This window comes from Sphaeramia orbicularis, chromosome 7 (assembly GCF_902148855.1).
Source record: "Sphaeramia orbicularis chromosome 7, fSphaOr1.1, whole genome shotgun sequence".
Lineage (NCBI taxonomy): Eukaryota > Metazoa > Chordata > Actinopteri > Kurtiformes > Apogonidae > Sphaeramia > Sphaeramia orbicularis.
The window spans coordinates 38,464,473-38,478,635 of NC_043963.1; the positions used below are offsets into that span (position 1 = coordinate 38,464,473).

General features: G+C 38.4%; 2 protein-coding genes and 1 non-coding gene across 4 annotated transcripts; 1 reads left to right on the forward strand and 2 right to left on the reverse strand.

Moving 5' to 3' along the window:
* Positions 1–45: 45 nt before the first annotated feature.
* LOC115423092 (neurexophilin-2-like) lies at positions 46–6,643 on the reverse strand. Its single transcript, XM_030139812.1, has 2 exons — positions 6,429–6,643; positions 46–1,193 (listed from the first exon to the last, which is right to left on the reverse strand). Exons 1-2 carry the CDS (start codon positions 6,513–6,515, stop codon positions 369–371), a joined length of 912 nt encoding a protein of 303 aa, XP_029995672.1. The 5' UTR covers positions 6,516–6,643; the 3' UTR covers positions 46–368.
* Positions 6,644–8,654: 2,011 nt separating this feature from the next.
* Positions 8,655–8,768, forward strand: LOC115423269 (U5 spliceosomal RNA). The gene has a single exon (XR_003935941.1). It is a non-coding gene; the product is annotated as a U5 spliceosomal RNA (small nuclear RNA).
* A 1,239-nt stretch (positions 8,769–10,007) lies between these two features.
* Positions 10,008–13,080, reverse strand: LOC115423090 (piggyBac transposable element-derived protein 4-like). 2 transcript variants are annotated; one of them, XM_030139808.1, is made up of 2 exons: positions 10,470–13,080; positions 10,008–10,243 (listed from the first exon to the last, which is right to left on the reverse strand). In XM_030139808.1, the coding sequence occupies exons 1-2, from the start codon at positions 12,040–12,042 to the stop codon at positions 10,140–10,142; spliced, it is 1,677 nt and encodes a 558-aa protein (XP_029995668.1). In that variant the 5' UTR covers positions 12,043–13,080; the 3' UTR covers positions 10,008–10,139. The 2 variants fall into 2 exon arrangements, with proteins under 2 accessions (XP_029995668.1, XP_029995667.1); XM_030139807.1 differs by having other exon boundaries at positions 10,008–13,080.
* Between the last annotated feature and the right edge of the window lie 1,083 nt (positions 13,081–14,163).

Consider the following 14,163-nt stretch of genomic DNA (forward strand, 5'->3'; position numbering starts at 1 on the left):
TTAAGCAAACACTGTGGGAAATGATGACGCTTTAACTTTTTTTTAAGACCAAACAGCTACAGGAGAAAATAATTAACAGATTAATCAAGAGTGAAATAGTTGCAGCCCTACACGACTTTAGGAGATGGGGTTACAGACAACAAAAAGCTCACATTTTAAAACTAGTCTCCTTGTAACTGCTGCTGTTAAGACAACAATGTAAGTTTTGGCCTAAACTACAGTCAGTGATAAGTTGAAATTGGCTTTAGTTTTGTATAAAAATTCATTAAATCAATGTCCAATCTCTTTCTTAAAATCTGAACACATGGTTTTGAAGGATGTGTGACAGGTCAGTGTTTGATATCTCAGTTTCAGCATCTGAAAATCCATCATCCAAAGTGCTGCTGGTTCTGCTCCGTCTGAAAGTTGTGGTCGGGACACACTTTCTGCACCAGCCTGTAATCAGTACCAGTGAAGGCGATGAAGATGCATATAACCTTAAAGGGTTTGGCGCAGATCCAGGCCGCTTGGGACTGGGTGTTTTCTGAGTAGCAGGTCTGGCCTGGGTCGTACAAACAGGGCTTGGTCTTTTTGGACCGATTGGTTCTCTGGTATTCGATCCGACAGTTGAGTTCTGTCACCATCATCACGTCCTGCTGCTTCTGCGGGTCCGGAGGGGGGGCACTAGTGGACTGGGGAGTGCTCTGGAACTGGGATACTGGATCTGGAAACAGAACTGAGTTTTTGCTGTGAGTGGTCTGAGCATTCAGAACTTCCCATCCGACAGCTTTGGAGGGCGGGACAATACTGACTGATATGTTGCCCAAACGGGATGAGTTGTGGCGGAAGTACACACTGAAGGTCCCGTTGATGTGGTCCACAATTTTCCCCGTCACCAGGAGACTGAACTTCACCGTTTTCACGTTGAAGTAGAAATCCCCCCAGCCCAGGATCTTCTTGGCCTTTGGAGATGTTTTAGCAGGGGGTTTGGTTTTAGGAGGAGGGCGGTACAGATACTGATCCAAGGCTTGAGAAAAGTTCTGGGGCCAACCATACGGACCCAGAGAGCCGTAAGCAGGTGTTTTTTGTTTGGTGGAGATGATCTGTAAGTCTTTGGAGAGGTGTTTAACCTTTAAAGCAGCTCCCACACCATCTCCCCCGTCCTCCCTCCAAAGCTGGCTCTCAAAGTTCAGAGGCTTGGCGGTCTCTTGGACCTGTGAGGAATAAAACATAAAATTTAAATTTGTAGCTCACTTTCTTCTCATTTCAAGGATCATTCACCCAAATGCATGTTTGGGTTTTGTACTTCCAGTTTCAAGATGTGTAGTGGTCTTTACAATTTTTGCTGCTGTCTCACTATCTGCATCAATAAATTCAATCCTGTCTCACAAAAATAATGTTTGTATGCATCTAAATTGCGAATCTAGCTCCAATTTGTGATAAATGTGCCTTGATTTTGTTGTAAGGAAACATAATGTCTCAATGAGAGGTCTGAACACACAAAATCCACCAGAGACAAGCTCTCACATCTTGACTACCATAGGTATTTAAGTTTAGGCTATAAAAGTGTTTTAGGAGATTACAATGGTTTGGTTTAAATATTAATGTATACATTGCGAATTGAGCTACAGTAGGTGATATGGCCAAAACATTTAACTTAGATTTTTTTCAGTATTATGGAGGATTTATGATTTTAATCAGTTCTTTTCTGGCAAAAAGAACTGATGACAATACATGATTGAAAAATATTATTTCATTACTAAATCCTTATGCCATATATGACTACAAAAACACATCCATGATTGATTTATTACAAGAAACAAACACATTGTAGCCTAAACACTTTGTTGAGCAAGAAAGATCTCGAGAGGCAAAAACTTGATTTAGCAGTGTAAGCATTTTTCACAATTTTCAGGACACAAAACCTTGATTAACTGAATTATGTCATTTTGATTATATCTTTCCAGGCTTTAACTGTTCATCTGTTGGTCCAGTGGTCCCCATTACAATAAAAACTAAATTTCTTAGAATGAGAATGTCATCAAATCTAGCACAAATGCTCATTTTGACGTAAAGATGAACTAAAACAATTTTGTGATAAAACGTCAAGGATGCTATAACCTCACGTTAACCTGTCTTATGTCTCAAAAAATAAAGTACAAACATTCACTTAGACTCTTTGTCATCTTAAAAATCTGTACAATGCATATTATTGCATTGTACAGATCTCACTATAGCATTTTTTTGTCAATTCTGTATATTTTATTTATCATGGTTTTTTTTTTTTATTTATTTCCATTTCTGCACATTTATGTTTTTGGAATTGTTTGTCTCCAATAAACCAAGACAAAGTCTTCACATGTGAAAATATACCTGGCAAAAAAGTTAAGTCTGGTTCTGATTTTGAATAAAGTGAAAGTGTTTTGTGGGTCAAAGGTCAAGGTCACTATGACCTCATATGATTCCATTCTGCCATATGTTAGGACTGCATTAAGGGATTTCTTTGACACAAAGATTCACTTAGAGTCAAACATGAACTGATTCAATTCAGTGGCCAAAGATGAAAGTTCAAGGTTTTTTCGACACCTTTTTGGCCATAAATGCCAGTATTCCAGAAACCTGTGTGAACAGATAAGGAAGCAAAGATAGTGGACTCATCTGATGGAACAGATGGTTCTTGTTCTGTATTAATCTGTATTAAGCCCTCGTGTTTTTCCCTGGATCAGACCAAGTGCTTTAAGTACCTAAATCTAACAGTAAATAATTTTTTTAAGTACCTAAATCTAACAGTAAATCATTAAATAATCTATTGTCAGAACCAGATGATTGAGGGTTGGCATCTTTTAGTGTCAAAAATTAGTTGTTTTTCACTATTTTACATTAACACAAAACATACTAGCATTTCTAAGTTAATATTTAATTACATAAGTATGATGTTTCTGTGATACAGGGTTGAATAAATTACTTCTAAAACTTCTCAATGGTTTTGTTGTACCTGAGAAAAATACAGCTCATGGTGATACATTTGTGAATACAGTTCATGATCTTACTAAGCACTAGAGACCAGATCTGTTGAAAATATGTGTTTCTACTGTTTTTTCTGTCTTTCTTTTTTTTTTTTTTAATCTGTTAGAGTGATCAGAATTATTTTTCACCTCCAGAAGTGGAGACTTGTGATAAAATATGCTTTCTGAAGGCTATATCATCTATTACTTTTCTCCACTCGTGGTTCTGCTTAGGTATAAATGAGAAAACATTAGAGAAATATAATAGTTGTTTAGAAGTCTAGTCTCCTCATGTACTAGCATTGGAGCTGAGCTTGGATTTGTGTACTTGACTACAGAATGCCACAAGAGGAAAATGTCACAAAAAAACAAACAAATAAAAAAAACACATCACCTTGTCAAACAGATTCCAGCATAACACAAGCTCCAACACAAACTTTGTGTAAACTTCACACAAGGATGCTGACTGCACTTAGTTGGAAAAAGGAGTTTCATTTGGTCTATCTATCTATCTATCTATCTATCTATCTATCTATCTATCTATCTATCTATCTATCTATCTATCTATCTATCTATCTATCTATCTATCTATCTATCTATCTATCTATCTATCTATCTATCTATCTATCTATCTGCTTACCTACTTATTTAATTACTTGCTCATTTACAATCTTTGTAGTGATCTGATTGGTCATTGTTCATGGTTAAATAAAAAACAGTTTCTCTCTAATGCTCCACAGTTAAGCTTGTAACTCTGGATGTCAGTGGTACATCTTCCATCTTTCCCAGTTCATCAGAGGTATTTCATACAGGTGTTGAAGGTATAGGGGGAAACATTACACGACATAACCGGAAGTTTTGTCCATGGACTAAAAGTGATAGAAAATGAGACACAAAGACAAAAGGTCCTCTATACAAATGAACAAATGAAGGACAGTTTCACTGTAGCTACATTACAAGGTTATGGATAATCGATTCAAATAATTATGCTTTGACGTGTGTGGTCCTCAGAATGAGAATGACTTTCTGACAGTGATCAATAAATAACTCCGCTCCTTCAGGCAAGGACTGCAGTGATGAGAAGCAAACACACACTCACATCACGTTCATATTTCCATTAACACTTTTTAATTTGTCTGTCCTCCACTTGTCTCGGTCCTTTGTAAAAACTCTCAGTCTGTTTGTTTGTTTGTTTGTTTGTTATTTTTTAAACGTTTTCAGTGCATCCTTGATTATCATACAGCAGGGAATCAAAAATAGTAACAATTTACTGTATGAAATGTGAAATTGGGAAAATATTGAAATACATACTGTAAATATGGTTTGCAAATCAAGCTCCAACTGTCTCAGCTGTCAAACGAAATCCCTCTTTAACCTTTCTCCTTTTCTTAAACCACTTAATAGCCCATATTTTATTTTTTTTTAATGGATTTGGATTACATATTTGAAATTAATAAGGGATTAAGCATTCACCTGGATTCACCTTGTCAAGTTATTATTTCATCGGAGGAGCAGCATGTGTTATTCAACAACTGTACTGCATTCCTCCTTCTTTATGTACATTCCAATTCCTCACATTTTGTACATCTCAAACTCTTCTCCATTTTTCTAAAACCAGACCAGGCAGATGTGAAATGATTTGCAAAAAACCACCATGATTACCGAACTGTCAAGTTTTTTTTTTGTTTTTGTTTTTTTTACATATGTATTTGTAGGACATTTACTGTAACTACAGAAGGGCATAATTGGGTGGGGTTTTTTTTTTGTCATGATGGTCAGCCCTATAGTTTTCATAGCTGACATTCATAATTCTGTGCTCTTCTGAGTTAAAACCTCACACTGCATAAGGCATAAAGAAGTGAGACTGTGAAAATGAAGTGTATGTTTGGACTGATGAAGCAGCTTATTATAAACCAGACAGCCACCTGCTGTTATGTCTGTTGAAAAGCACAAATCCAAGTAAGTCCACTCATTAGTGAGACTGTTTATGCAAGTTCCATTTCTGAGATTCCCTGTATAGTTGTCAGAGAATAACAAGAAGGGTGGAGTGTATAGATTTACAGCATTAAAGAATTGGTGATGGGTAAAAAGTTTACACTTACAGCTCTAATTGGGTCACGTGAACCCAGGTGTCAAACATCACCATTAAAAATGCCTCAACTTTTAACTGGAAGTGTTGAGACAGGTTAAGGATTGTTTGCCTCTAAGATACTGAGACATAAATTGTGCAAAAAGTTCTGCACCGTTGTAGTTCAAGAGTTGATTTCTTATTTCATCATAACGTGTTGAAGGCAGATGGCAATTTAGGGTTATTCCCCACCAGATTTCTGAATAAACATCTCCCAGGGATATCATTATTTCTTACCAACATGTAGGATTCACACTAGCTCTGCCCGCCACAGCACTATGTGCCAATCTCTGCCTTCTCCTGTACCAAGTGAGCTCCAGCTGTGCCTATTGTTACAAGCCTAAATCTCTAGCTATGTACTGCTCTCACCTACTCTAATTGGAGCCCACTGTGTGACAGCCATGTCATTGGCTCTGTGTCAAGATGCCAGCACAATGACTGCAACTGAGCAACAACTGTGGAGTGGATGCAAACACAACACCTGTGCAAAACCACCTGCAGAAGCACAAAATACTGAGAACCCCAGAGCAGTAATTGCATGCTTAAGGGCAGGGAGAACCATCTTGCTTTTGGCTAAAAATACCCAAAAATGTGTCAGTTTGTTGTGGCTTAAGACGCAGCTCTCATCTTTCTTAAACCTAACTTCTAAAACTTTTCCTCAAATCAACAAAGCCTGTGTGATCGCTTAGTTCAAGCAAAGCACTAACTGTGAAGTTTCATTTGACAACGTCTGCAACAACAGGAGATTCAGTGTGCTGCTTGTGCATCCTGATTAAAATAATAAAATCAGAAGCAATAATAAGACAAATTCAATCACAATTATGCATGAAAAATATTACACTTGCAAAAACTGGAAATGTTATGTTCATTTTCGGCTGAATGTCACCTGTGTAAAAATAAATCCTAAACTCTTTGAGGTCTAGTTCTATTGGAAAAACAAGATGCACTAATATATAAGACTAATTTCATCATGCAAGCAGGCAAAGGCCACCACCTAAACATATTCAGTTACCTATGAAAAAGTCAAACCTCTCTTCATGAGGAATTTCAACAGTAAACTTGAGATTTGCCCATGCATGCACAAACTTCTCAGTTAATCATCAGTCTTCATTTACTTTGTCATTACTTTGTGTTTAGCACATTCTGCAAGACAGTAAATGCGCAGTACATCAAATGCATCATAAAAAGCGCCTGAAATAACAGAATAAGCCACAATACTACCACAAAAATAAGATGAATTCGCATGTTAAGTGAATATGCATGGAGGCAGTAGTTAACAGTGTGCGTAAAGATCCGCTCCTGGCTGTTGTACTTACCGCAACAGGGAGAAGCCATAGACAGGTGAAAGCAAAGTTCAAACACAGCGCCCTCATTTTGCAGCAACAGCAGCAACGATCCTCCATCCAGAGAGTAGGATGTCCGCCGGACTGGAAGAGAAGTGGTGAATTACTGACTTCAAGTCTACACTCACTTCCAAAGGGCGCAGTGAGAGACCCAAAAAATCCCCAAGATCTGGAGTCAATACTCAGCTCGGAGCATCCTCTCTCTCTCTCTCTCTCTCTCTCTCTCCTCTCTCTCTCTCTCTCTCTCTCTCTCTCTCTCTCTCTCTCTCTCCTCCTCCTCCTCCTCCTCTCGCTTTTTCTTTCTTCATCTTCCTCTCTCTCCACCTCACACACAGATTTGCGCCAAGTAACCTAGTAAGGACATTCACTGACAGAATGCATGGCCTAGATCTTAAATGTCACCCTAATTTAACCTAAACCCAACCTTATTTACCCTGAAACCTCGAGCAAGAAGCCATCAGAGGGGCATTTGGGGATAGTTAAAAAGCCAAAACTGGTAAGCAGAAGTATACATGACACAGACGCACTTAATTGTGAATGCCTAATTAAAATAATAATAATAATAATAATAATAATAATAATAATAATAATAATAATAATAATAATTAGGGCAATTATGATCAGATGTGCAGTTGGATCACTTTTCTCACACAAACACATACAGTCACACTTTCTGTCTGTCTCTGACACACATCCACTCACATATACACACTTGACGTGTCTTTTCCACCACCTGCTCGGCCCTTATTATGACTCATCAACCCGGGAAAAGGTGCTCTCAGGTGGGCACAGTTTGACAGCCTTCTCCACTGTCCCCGCATACTTTAGCCACGGGGAGGCTGACAAAATGACAAGAGCTCTCTCCGGGAAATGTAAAAATCACTGACACGTCTGCTGAGATTTCTGCCACCGCCGTCTTAGCCTATCTGCGGAATTTCCAGCCAACAAATCACACTGCAAGTGCGAACCCAGCAAACATGTGTCTAAAGTAAAGAAACGAGGAAGGTAAATAAAGAAGCACACAACATCTTATATTTAATTGTGATAGTAAATACGGTCTGTATCAGATAATGAAGACATGTTGAAACTGTGTTTAGCCATAATTGTTTTAAAATAGCTTAACTCCAAATGCTGTTTCAAATTAATTTTAGCTAAATATTAATATTAACTGCAAATTAGCTTCATGTTTAACTGCAAAAACAAATATGCCTTTTAACCCTACTATTATTTGGAAAAGTCTTTTTTTTTTTCATATACACACGATACACCTAGCTAGTAACTACACTTAGCTAGCTAAAGCTAGTTTACTAAATTAGCTAGCAGCAAAGCTATAGGCTGTTACAGGCTATATGTTAACGAAATGTTTTTTTTTTTTTTTTTTCATGTTTTACTATCATAAAGGAATATTCTTTTACAGACAGAAATGAAGAGTTGCAGTAAAAAGTGTGGACAAGCCTTCAAGCAATACGGTAAGTTTAACACTATTTATCCTAACAAAACTGTCAAAAAGTAAGCACTATAACGCATAACTTAGCTGTTGCATCATTAAGCTATTTTGTTCATCTATTATCGTCATTAAAAAGTAAAATAGTGAGTAAAAGCACCAAGTGTGTCTGAATACAGTTATGAAAATGTTTTTGGGAGGAAAAAAAACAGCTGTTACTTGAAGGTATAACTATCTTGTTAACAGTTCATCTTTGTATGCACGACAGACCTCGTCATTCACGGTAAAGGGAACTCTCTTGGCTAAAATGCGTGGGCTTGGTAGTGCAGTGCGCATGCGTATAAATAGAGTCGACCGAAGAAAGGGGAATTCTCGCTGTGTAGAATTAAGCATTTACCATTTAGCATCTTCGCTTCTGTCGAGATTCACATATTTATTTATCTGTATTTACGAAGAAACGACAAAAGCCCGCTTCGTATCATAACACGGGTTTCAGGAAGTAGAGGCTGGATAAGAATGGCACATTCCCATGATGCATAGCGCGAAGTTTTAACCGTTAATGTTGAAAGTTGGTTTTTTGTTGGTTTTACGCTGAACTCTTAAAGGGGTGTTCTGTTTGTGTTTGTATATTTATTAGATCTTGACCTTTAAAGAGTGCGTAGAGAATAGCTACATTGGAGTTGTACGGGTGGCACCGTAAGTGAGGGGAGTGTAGCGGAGAATGGCTCCGGTCACTCAGACATGTGGAAGTCAGTACACTCTTGTTTCTCTTCAGATCGTATAAATCTTTCGCCTTTTACTAAAGATTTCCGTGGAGAGGAACAATAAGAGTTTTACCCAATTTTTTGATGCCCTGCGTATGTGGGGCTTTCTATATCTGTGAAAACAAAGCTGTCATTGTGTGTGTTCTTCAGGTCAAGTAGTAATGGTGTTAGAGAGTAACATTTTGCGTATTGATGTTGGATTTTTTTAGTTCTTTAAAGGGGGCTGTTCCAGGTGGAGTCATTCATTGAAAAGACCCGTTGAAAAAATTGGCACTTTTATTTTTTTTTGCATTATTCTGAAACACCAATGTTTTACTGACTAAATAGGCTACATATGATGATTGACATTACATTTTAAAGGTATTTAATTGGCGCGGCAGTAAATATGATCTTAACTTAAAAAAGAATAGTTAGTTCAAATGTGTGGGCTAAAGACATGACATGAGAGGTGACATTAGGCAAATGCTGGAATTTGACAAAAAAACATCACGGTACATTATATGGACTAGTCTGTAGCCTAAAAATGAAGAAGAAAATAAGATGGTTTTTTTTTTTATGAAATAACATTTTATTCCCCTCAAAACAAGAACAATAAATGTGTGTAAACATACGGAAAAAATTGCACAAAACACAACAGTGATTAATCACAGCAATTACTTAAATACCTGAACTGTAGTGCAATTCTCAGAACAAGAACAGTATGTTGGTAAATTGACAGGCAATCGGACACTCTCCTTAAAAAAAAAAATGAACAGCTCTTTACAAAGACTCGGTTCCCATCGTTCATTTCAAAGAGCCGTTCAAAATATTTGATTCATTCGTGAATGTCACATCACTAGTGTCTAGCTACGTGTGATATTGTCCAGATTCCCTATGCACACTTACTCTTCCTTATGTGTTATTTTTCTGTCACCATCTCTGATGTTTTGATCCATGTCTTAAATCAGCTGTAAAATACACTAAAAACAAGTATCTATCATCCAATTCACTATCTCATCTCATGGTTACCTTGTTAGCCTTCCTTATTCATGAAAATACTGGTTTTAATATTTTTGGTGTGAGCCTCTAGGCCTTTTTTTTGTCAGTATACCACTCAATTTCAATTAAAATATGGTAAAATGAACCTCAAGAGAATCATATAAATAAATAAAAGGTTGTTGTGTTCCCTGACTATTACTGAGCGGTATTAGAACACATCTGTTAAATAAATTTGTTTATATAATTTTTCATTTTTTACTATTAAATATAGTAACATCTATAGTGTTATGGGTCAATTTCGACCCATATATATTTACTTCAAGGAAAAGGGTAAAAAGTCTTTTTTTTTGTCAGCAATAGAACTTTAATACAAACACAAAATGAAAAGCAGAACAACTCATAATACAAAATATCGATTTGCAAGGTCACACAAACAACAACCAATCAAGCAAATCAAACCAATAGAAATCAATTATTAGTTCCAAAACTGGTACAAAACTAAAAGAGTAAAAGTCTCTGTGTGCAAGAACATGCATGTGTATGTGTGTGTTTAGATGCATGTGTGGCAAAAAGTGACACTTTTAGTGTGTTCTTTGCAGAGATATTTCTTGCAGTTGAAGCACAATACGTTTGTCTTTCTGTCCTTACTGCTTGGGCAGACCTGACACCTCTTTCTTTTAGAATCAGGTGGCTTGAGGCGGGTTGTGGCTGTTGCTGTTCTGGTTGATGTTGAGGCAGGGCTGGCTGAGGAGGATGCTGGCGTGGATGCTCTTTGCATTGTTGATGGCGTGGACAGAGTGCTACTTGAGCTCTGCAGCTGTCTGACCAAGGCTGCGGCGTCTGGGTCTCGGGGGACCCGCTCCCTTCGCTCAATGTGTGGTTTGACAAGGGAATTTCCCAGCTCCTCAAGAAACATTCTCCGCTTGTTTTGTTTGGTTGAGTTCCACCCTTGGTGGATGTGGGTCCACAAAACAAAGGCATTATATGCAGACACATCAAGGATGTTGTAAAACACAATCACTGGCCATCTCCTGGTCATTCGCTGGCAAGTGTAGGTGGCGGTCAGGTTGTCCAGGTTGTCCACCCCTCCTTTGTTTTTGTTGTAGTCAAGGATAATTGTGGGCTTTTTGTCACTTCCTGATGACACAGCTGCATCTTTGTGAAGAGTAGACATAAGTATCACATTCTTGGTTTTTTTTGGACAATATGAGACAACAGTGGTGGTATCTGTAAAAGCAAACTTTGAAGAAAGTGGAGCCCTGTCCTTCACTTGCAGGATTTCAGCAGGCAGCTCAGGTTTATTTTTCTTCACTGTGCCCACCATGGTAAGCTTCCTCCTCAGAAGTTCTTGTCCAAGGTCATAGCTGGTAAAGAAATTGTCACAAGTAATATTGTGACCCTGCAGTCCAGTAGTCATATCGAGGACCACACGTTTTCCTTGGTTTTCCTCAGGGATGCCATTCGCAGCTTTGCCTGTGTAGATCTGTAGATTCCAGGCATAGCTGGTTTTTGCATCACAGACTGCCCAGATTTTTATGCCGTACTTGCATGGCTTACTGGGTATGTATTGCCGGAAGGGGCATTTTCCCCGGAAAGGGACAAGACGTTTATCCACTGTCACCTCTGGCCCGGGGTTGAACATCAGTGGAAGGAGCTGCACCCATCTGTCCCAAACATCCCTGATGGGGGCAAGCTTGTCAGATCTTGCTCTGGTATCTCTGTTGTCAAATCTGAGGACTCTTGATATCATTTGAAAGGTCTGAAGTGACATTGTCACCCGGAAAATATTTCTGCCTGTTGATGCGTCCCAGAGACTATCAGTGGCCTCATTGCAGGATCTGTACACTCCAGCAAGAAGAAGAACACCAATATAAGCATCCAGGTATTCCTCATCCATGTCTTTCCACATGTCGCCATGGACTTTTCTTCCTTCAAGGTTTGTCATAGCAATGATGACTCTTTTTAGTGATAATGGCATAAATAGCTCGAAACATGTTTTGATGTCCCTGACTCTTGTCACAGCAAACCTTGTGATTCCAGGGGTCATTTTGATGACACTTGCAGCAGCTTCCCTGCCGTGTACATCATGAGGTACTGAGCTCCAAAAGATCTTACCATTTTTAGACTTGAATCTTTCAGCGGGAGCAGCTTCACCACCGATGACCTCCTCATCAGACTCATTAGATGTGTCGGTGTCTTCTAGATGATAATCCGTATTGTCTTCCTCCTCAGAAACCTGCTCATCCATATCGCTATGCCGCTCTGTGTCCTCTCCCTCATTTTCACCAAAAATATAATCCAGAGCTCCTCTCCCTGAAAATCTTCTTTTCATTTTTGCATGCTGCAGATTGGAGATGTGCACTCTGCAAGTCCCCAACTCTGTACTGAATTGACCCCACATGTCTGGACATGCCCGTCTTTGTTTGTTTGGTTTTGTACAGGTATACTGGATAACAAGGCAAAATGAGAATCCCCTAAAGCTCACATGATTGGGAGAGGAGCTGGCTGTCAGTGTGTTGGCTCACAGTGCACATATGAGCAACAATATGAGCAACAATGGGATATTTATAATATAATCAAGTGTAATAGCGACAATGGGATATTTATAATATAATTCATGAGCGAACTTTAATCAGTTTTTGCTCGGTGGCTTCCTTGGTCCCCATTTTGTCTGTGTGCACTGTGTGTTGTTGCTTGGTTTTATTTTTTTATATCTTACTTAAGTTATGGTATTATGTTATCTGTAAGCTGTTTTTTTATTATTTTTTTTATTTTGTTTTACCTGCCAATGGGACTTGAGATAGAAATTAGCTGTATGGCTATAATGTCTTATATTTACTTGTAAATGTTCATTAATATGAATTATCCCATTTTAAAAATAAATAAATCATTTATTCATTCATGATTTCAGTTTTGGCTCTAATTATTGCTTTGTAATCTTATTTTTATTACTCGGTCAAAACTGACCCTAACACAAAGGTCACAGTTTCAACCAGGGTATTTTAGAATTTAGTAAAAATAATTTTTTGTTTTATTTTGTTGAAAATAGATGTTCCTGACAAAGTCAAAAAGCCTTGATGCAATAAACAAATTTATGTGGTTCTTTTATGCATTTAAAACATAAAACAGGTTAGTGCCGACCCCAACGGAAAGAGTGCTAAATGGTTGGGGAGCAGGAATAAATGTCCCACCAAAATGTTTCAGGTTATCATGTTTCAAAGTTCTACATAGAAATTTAGGTAAAACAACTCTAATATCTTAGTCATATATTATTTACTCACAATGTCCTGACAGTTTACTGTATGACAATAGTTAGACTTTACAAATTATAATAACTGTTAAAAGTTGATATTCTTTACCCTTGCTGCAAGTGTTTTTTTTTTTTTTTTTTGAGCATCAATAGGAGATACTTCTGTAAGTCCACAATATAACAAATCAGTGGTTCTTAAGGGGGGGCAGAGTGGTGCAGACACTGTCCCGGGGGGGGGGGGGGGGGGGGGGGGGGGGGGGGGGGGGGGGGGGGGGGGGGGGGGGGGGTGTGAGCACATGGGGGGTTAGTGAGTCCCATCGTTGTGTGTGCATGCTGGTGCCTTAGCGACTACTGTTGTACATCACAACATTATAAATCACTCGGCACATAACCCCCCTGTTCACAGATCAGATTGAGGTCTGGGAGTGGGGGAGCATATTGTCCAGCACATCACCACCCCACCCCTGACCCTGGTTGCAAATTTGTTTTCGGGGGGCAACGGGGTAACAGATAGTCAATAATTAGGTGAGGGGAGCTCACTTTCTCACTTTGACTTTCTCACAGCTTTATCTACACATCCTCCACATACAGGTCCATCACGTTACTTGTAGAATTACTGGAATTACCACCACACACACGCACACAATTTTTTTAAGGCATAGGGGGCGCCAGTAGGTTCATGATGCCATTAGTGGGACTTGGTTCAAAAAGGGTCGAGAAGAGAAGGTTGAGACCCTGTAATAAATCAAATGGTCTGAGAGGACATGAGGCTTCTGCCTCTAATCCTTGTCTGTGTTTTCAGGCTGTTGGAAATCTTCTTTTTGATGCAATTCATGGATAATTAAATGTATTTTACAAGGGCCCAATTAAATTATATTTAATTTAATGTAATGTAATATAATTTAACCTGTTTTCAGACAGCTGAGGGGTGGGGGTGTGAATGCAATTTTTCCGTTGGAGATGTGGAAATGTGGCTTCATGTTTCTGTGACGGTATGAAAGCTACATCTACATTTATATTCAGTCTTTTGTTGTGGACTGAGAGGAGACAGATGCAGAACAAAGGTGTGTACTGTCACATTTTGGCATTTTTCACCCGATGTGTGTTCCTGCAGCATTATGACTATTTGAAATAGAAGATTGCAGTGCAGAACCTTTTAACTGTAAATTGATACTACATGTGTTTATATTATGTATTATATATTGTATATGTTATGTATTATGTGTTTAATGCATACATACATTTGATATAAATGTCCATTTTGTGTCATTT

Excerpts from the sequence above, each read along its gene's own strand:
- LOC115423092 (XM_030139812.1), bottom strand. The coding sequence starts at position 6,515 with ATGGAGGATCGTTGCTGCTGTTGCTGCAAAATGAGGGCGCTGTGTTTG. Across the intron at positions 1,194-6,428 it reads TATGGCTTCTCCCTGTTGCG|GTCCAAGAGACCGCCAAGCC; the intron begins GTAAGTACAACA and ends TATTCCTCACAG.
- LOC115423090 (XM_030139807.1), bottom strand. The coding sequence starts at position 12,042 with ATGTGGGGTCAATTCAGTACAGAGTTGGGGACTTGCAGAGTGCACATC.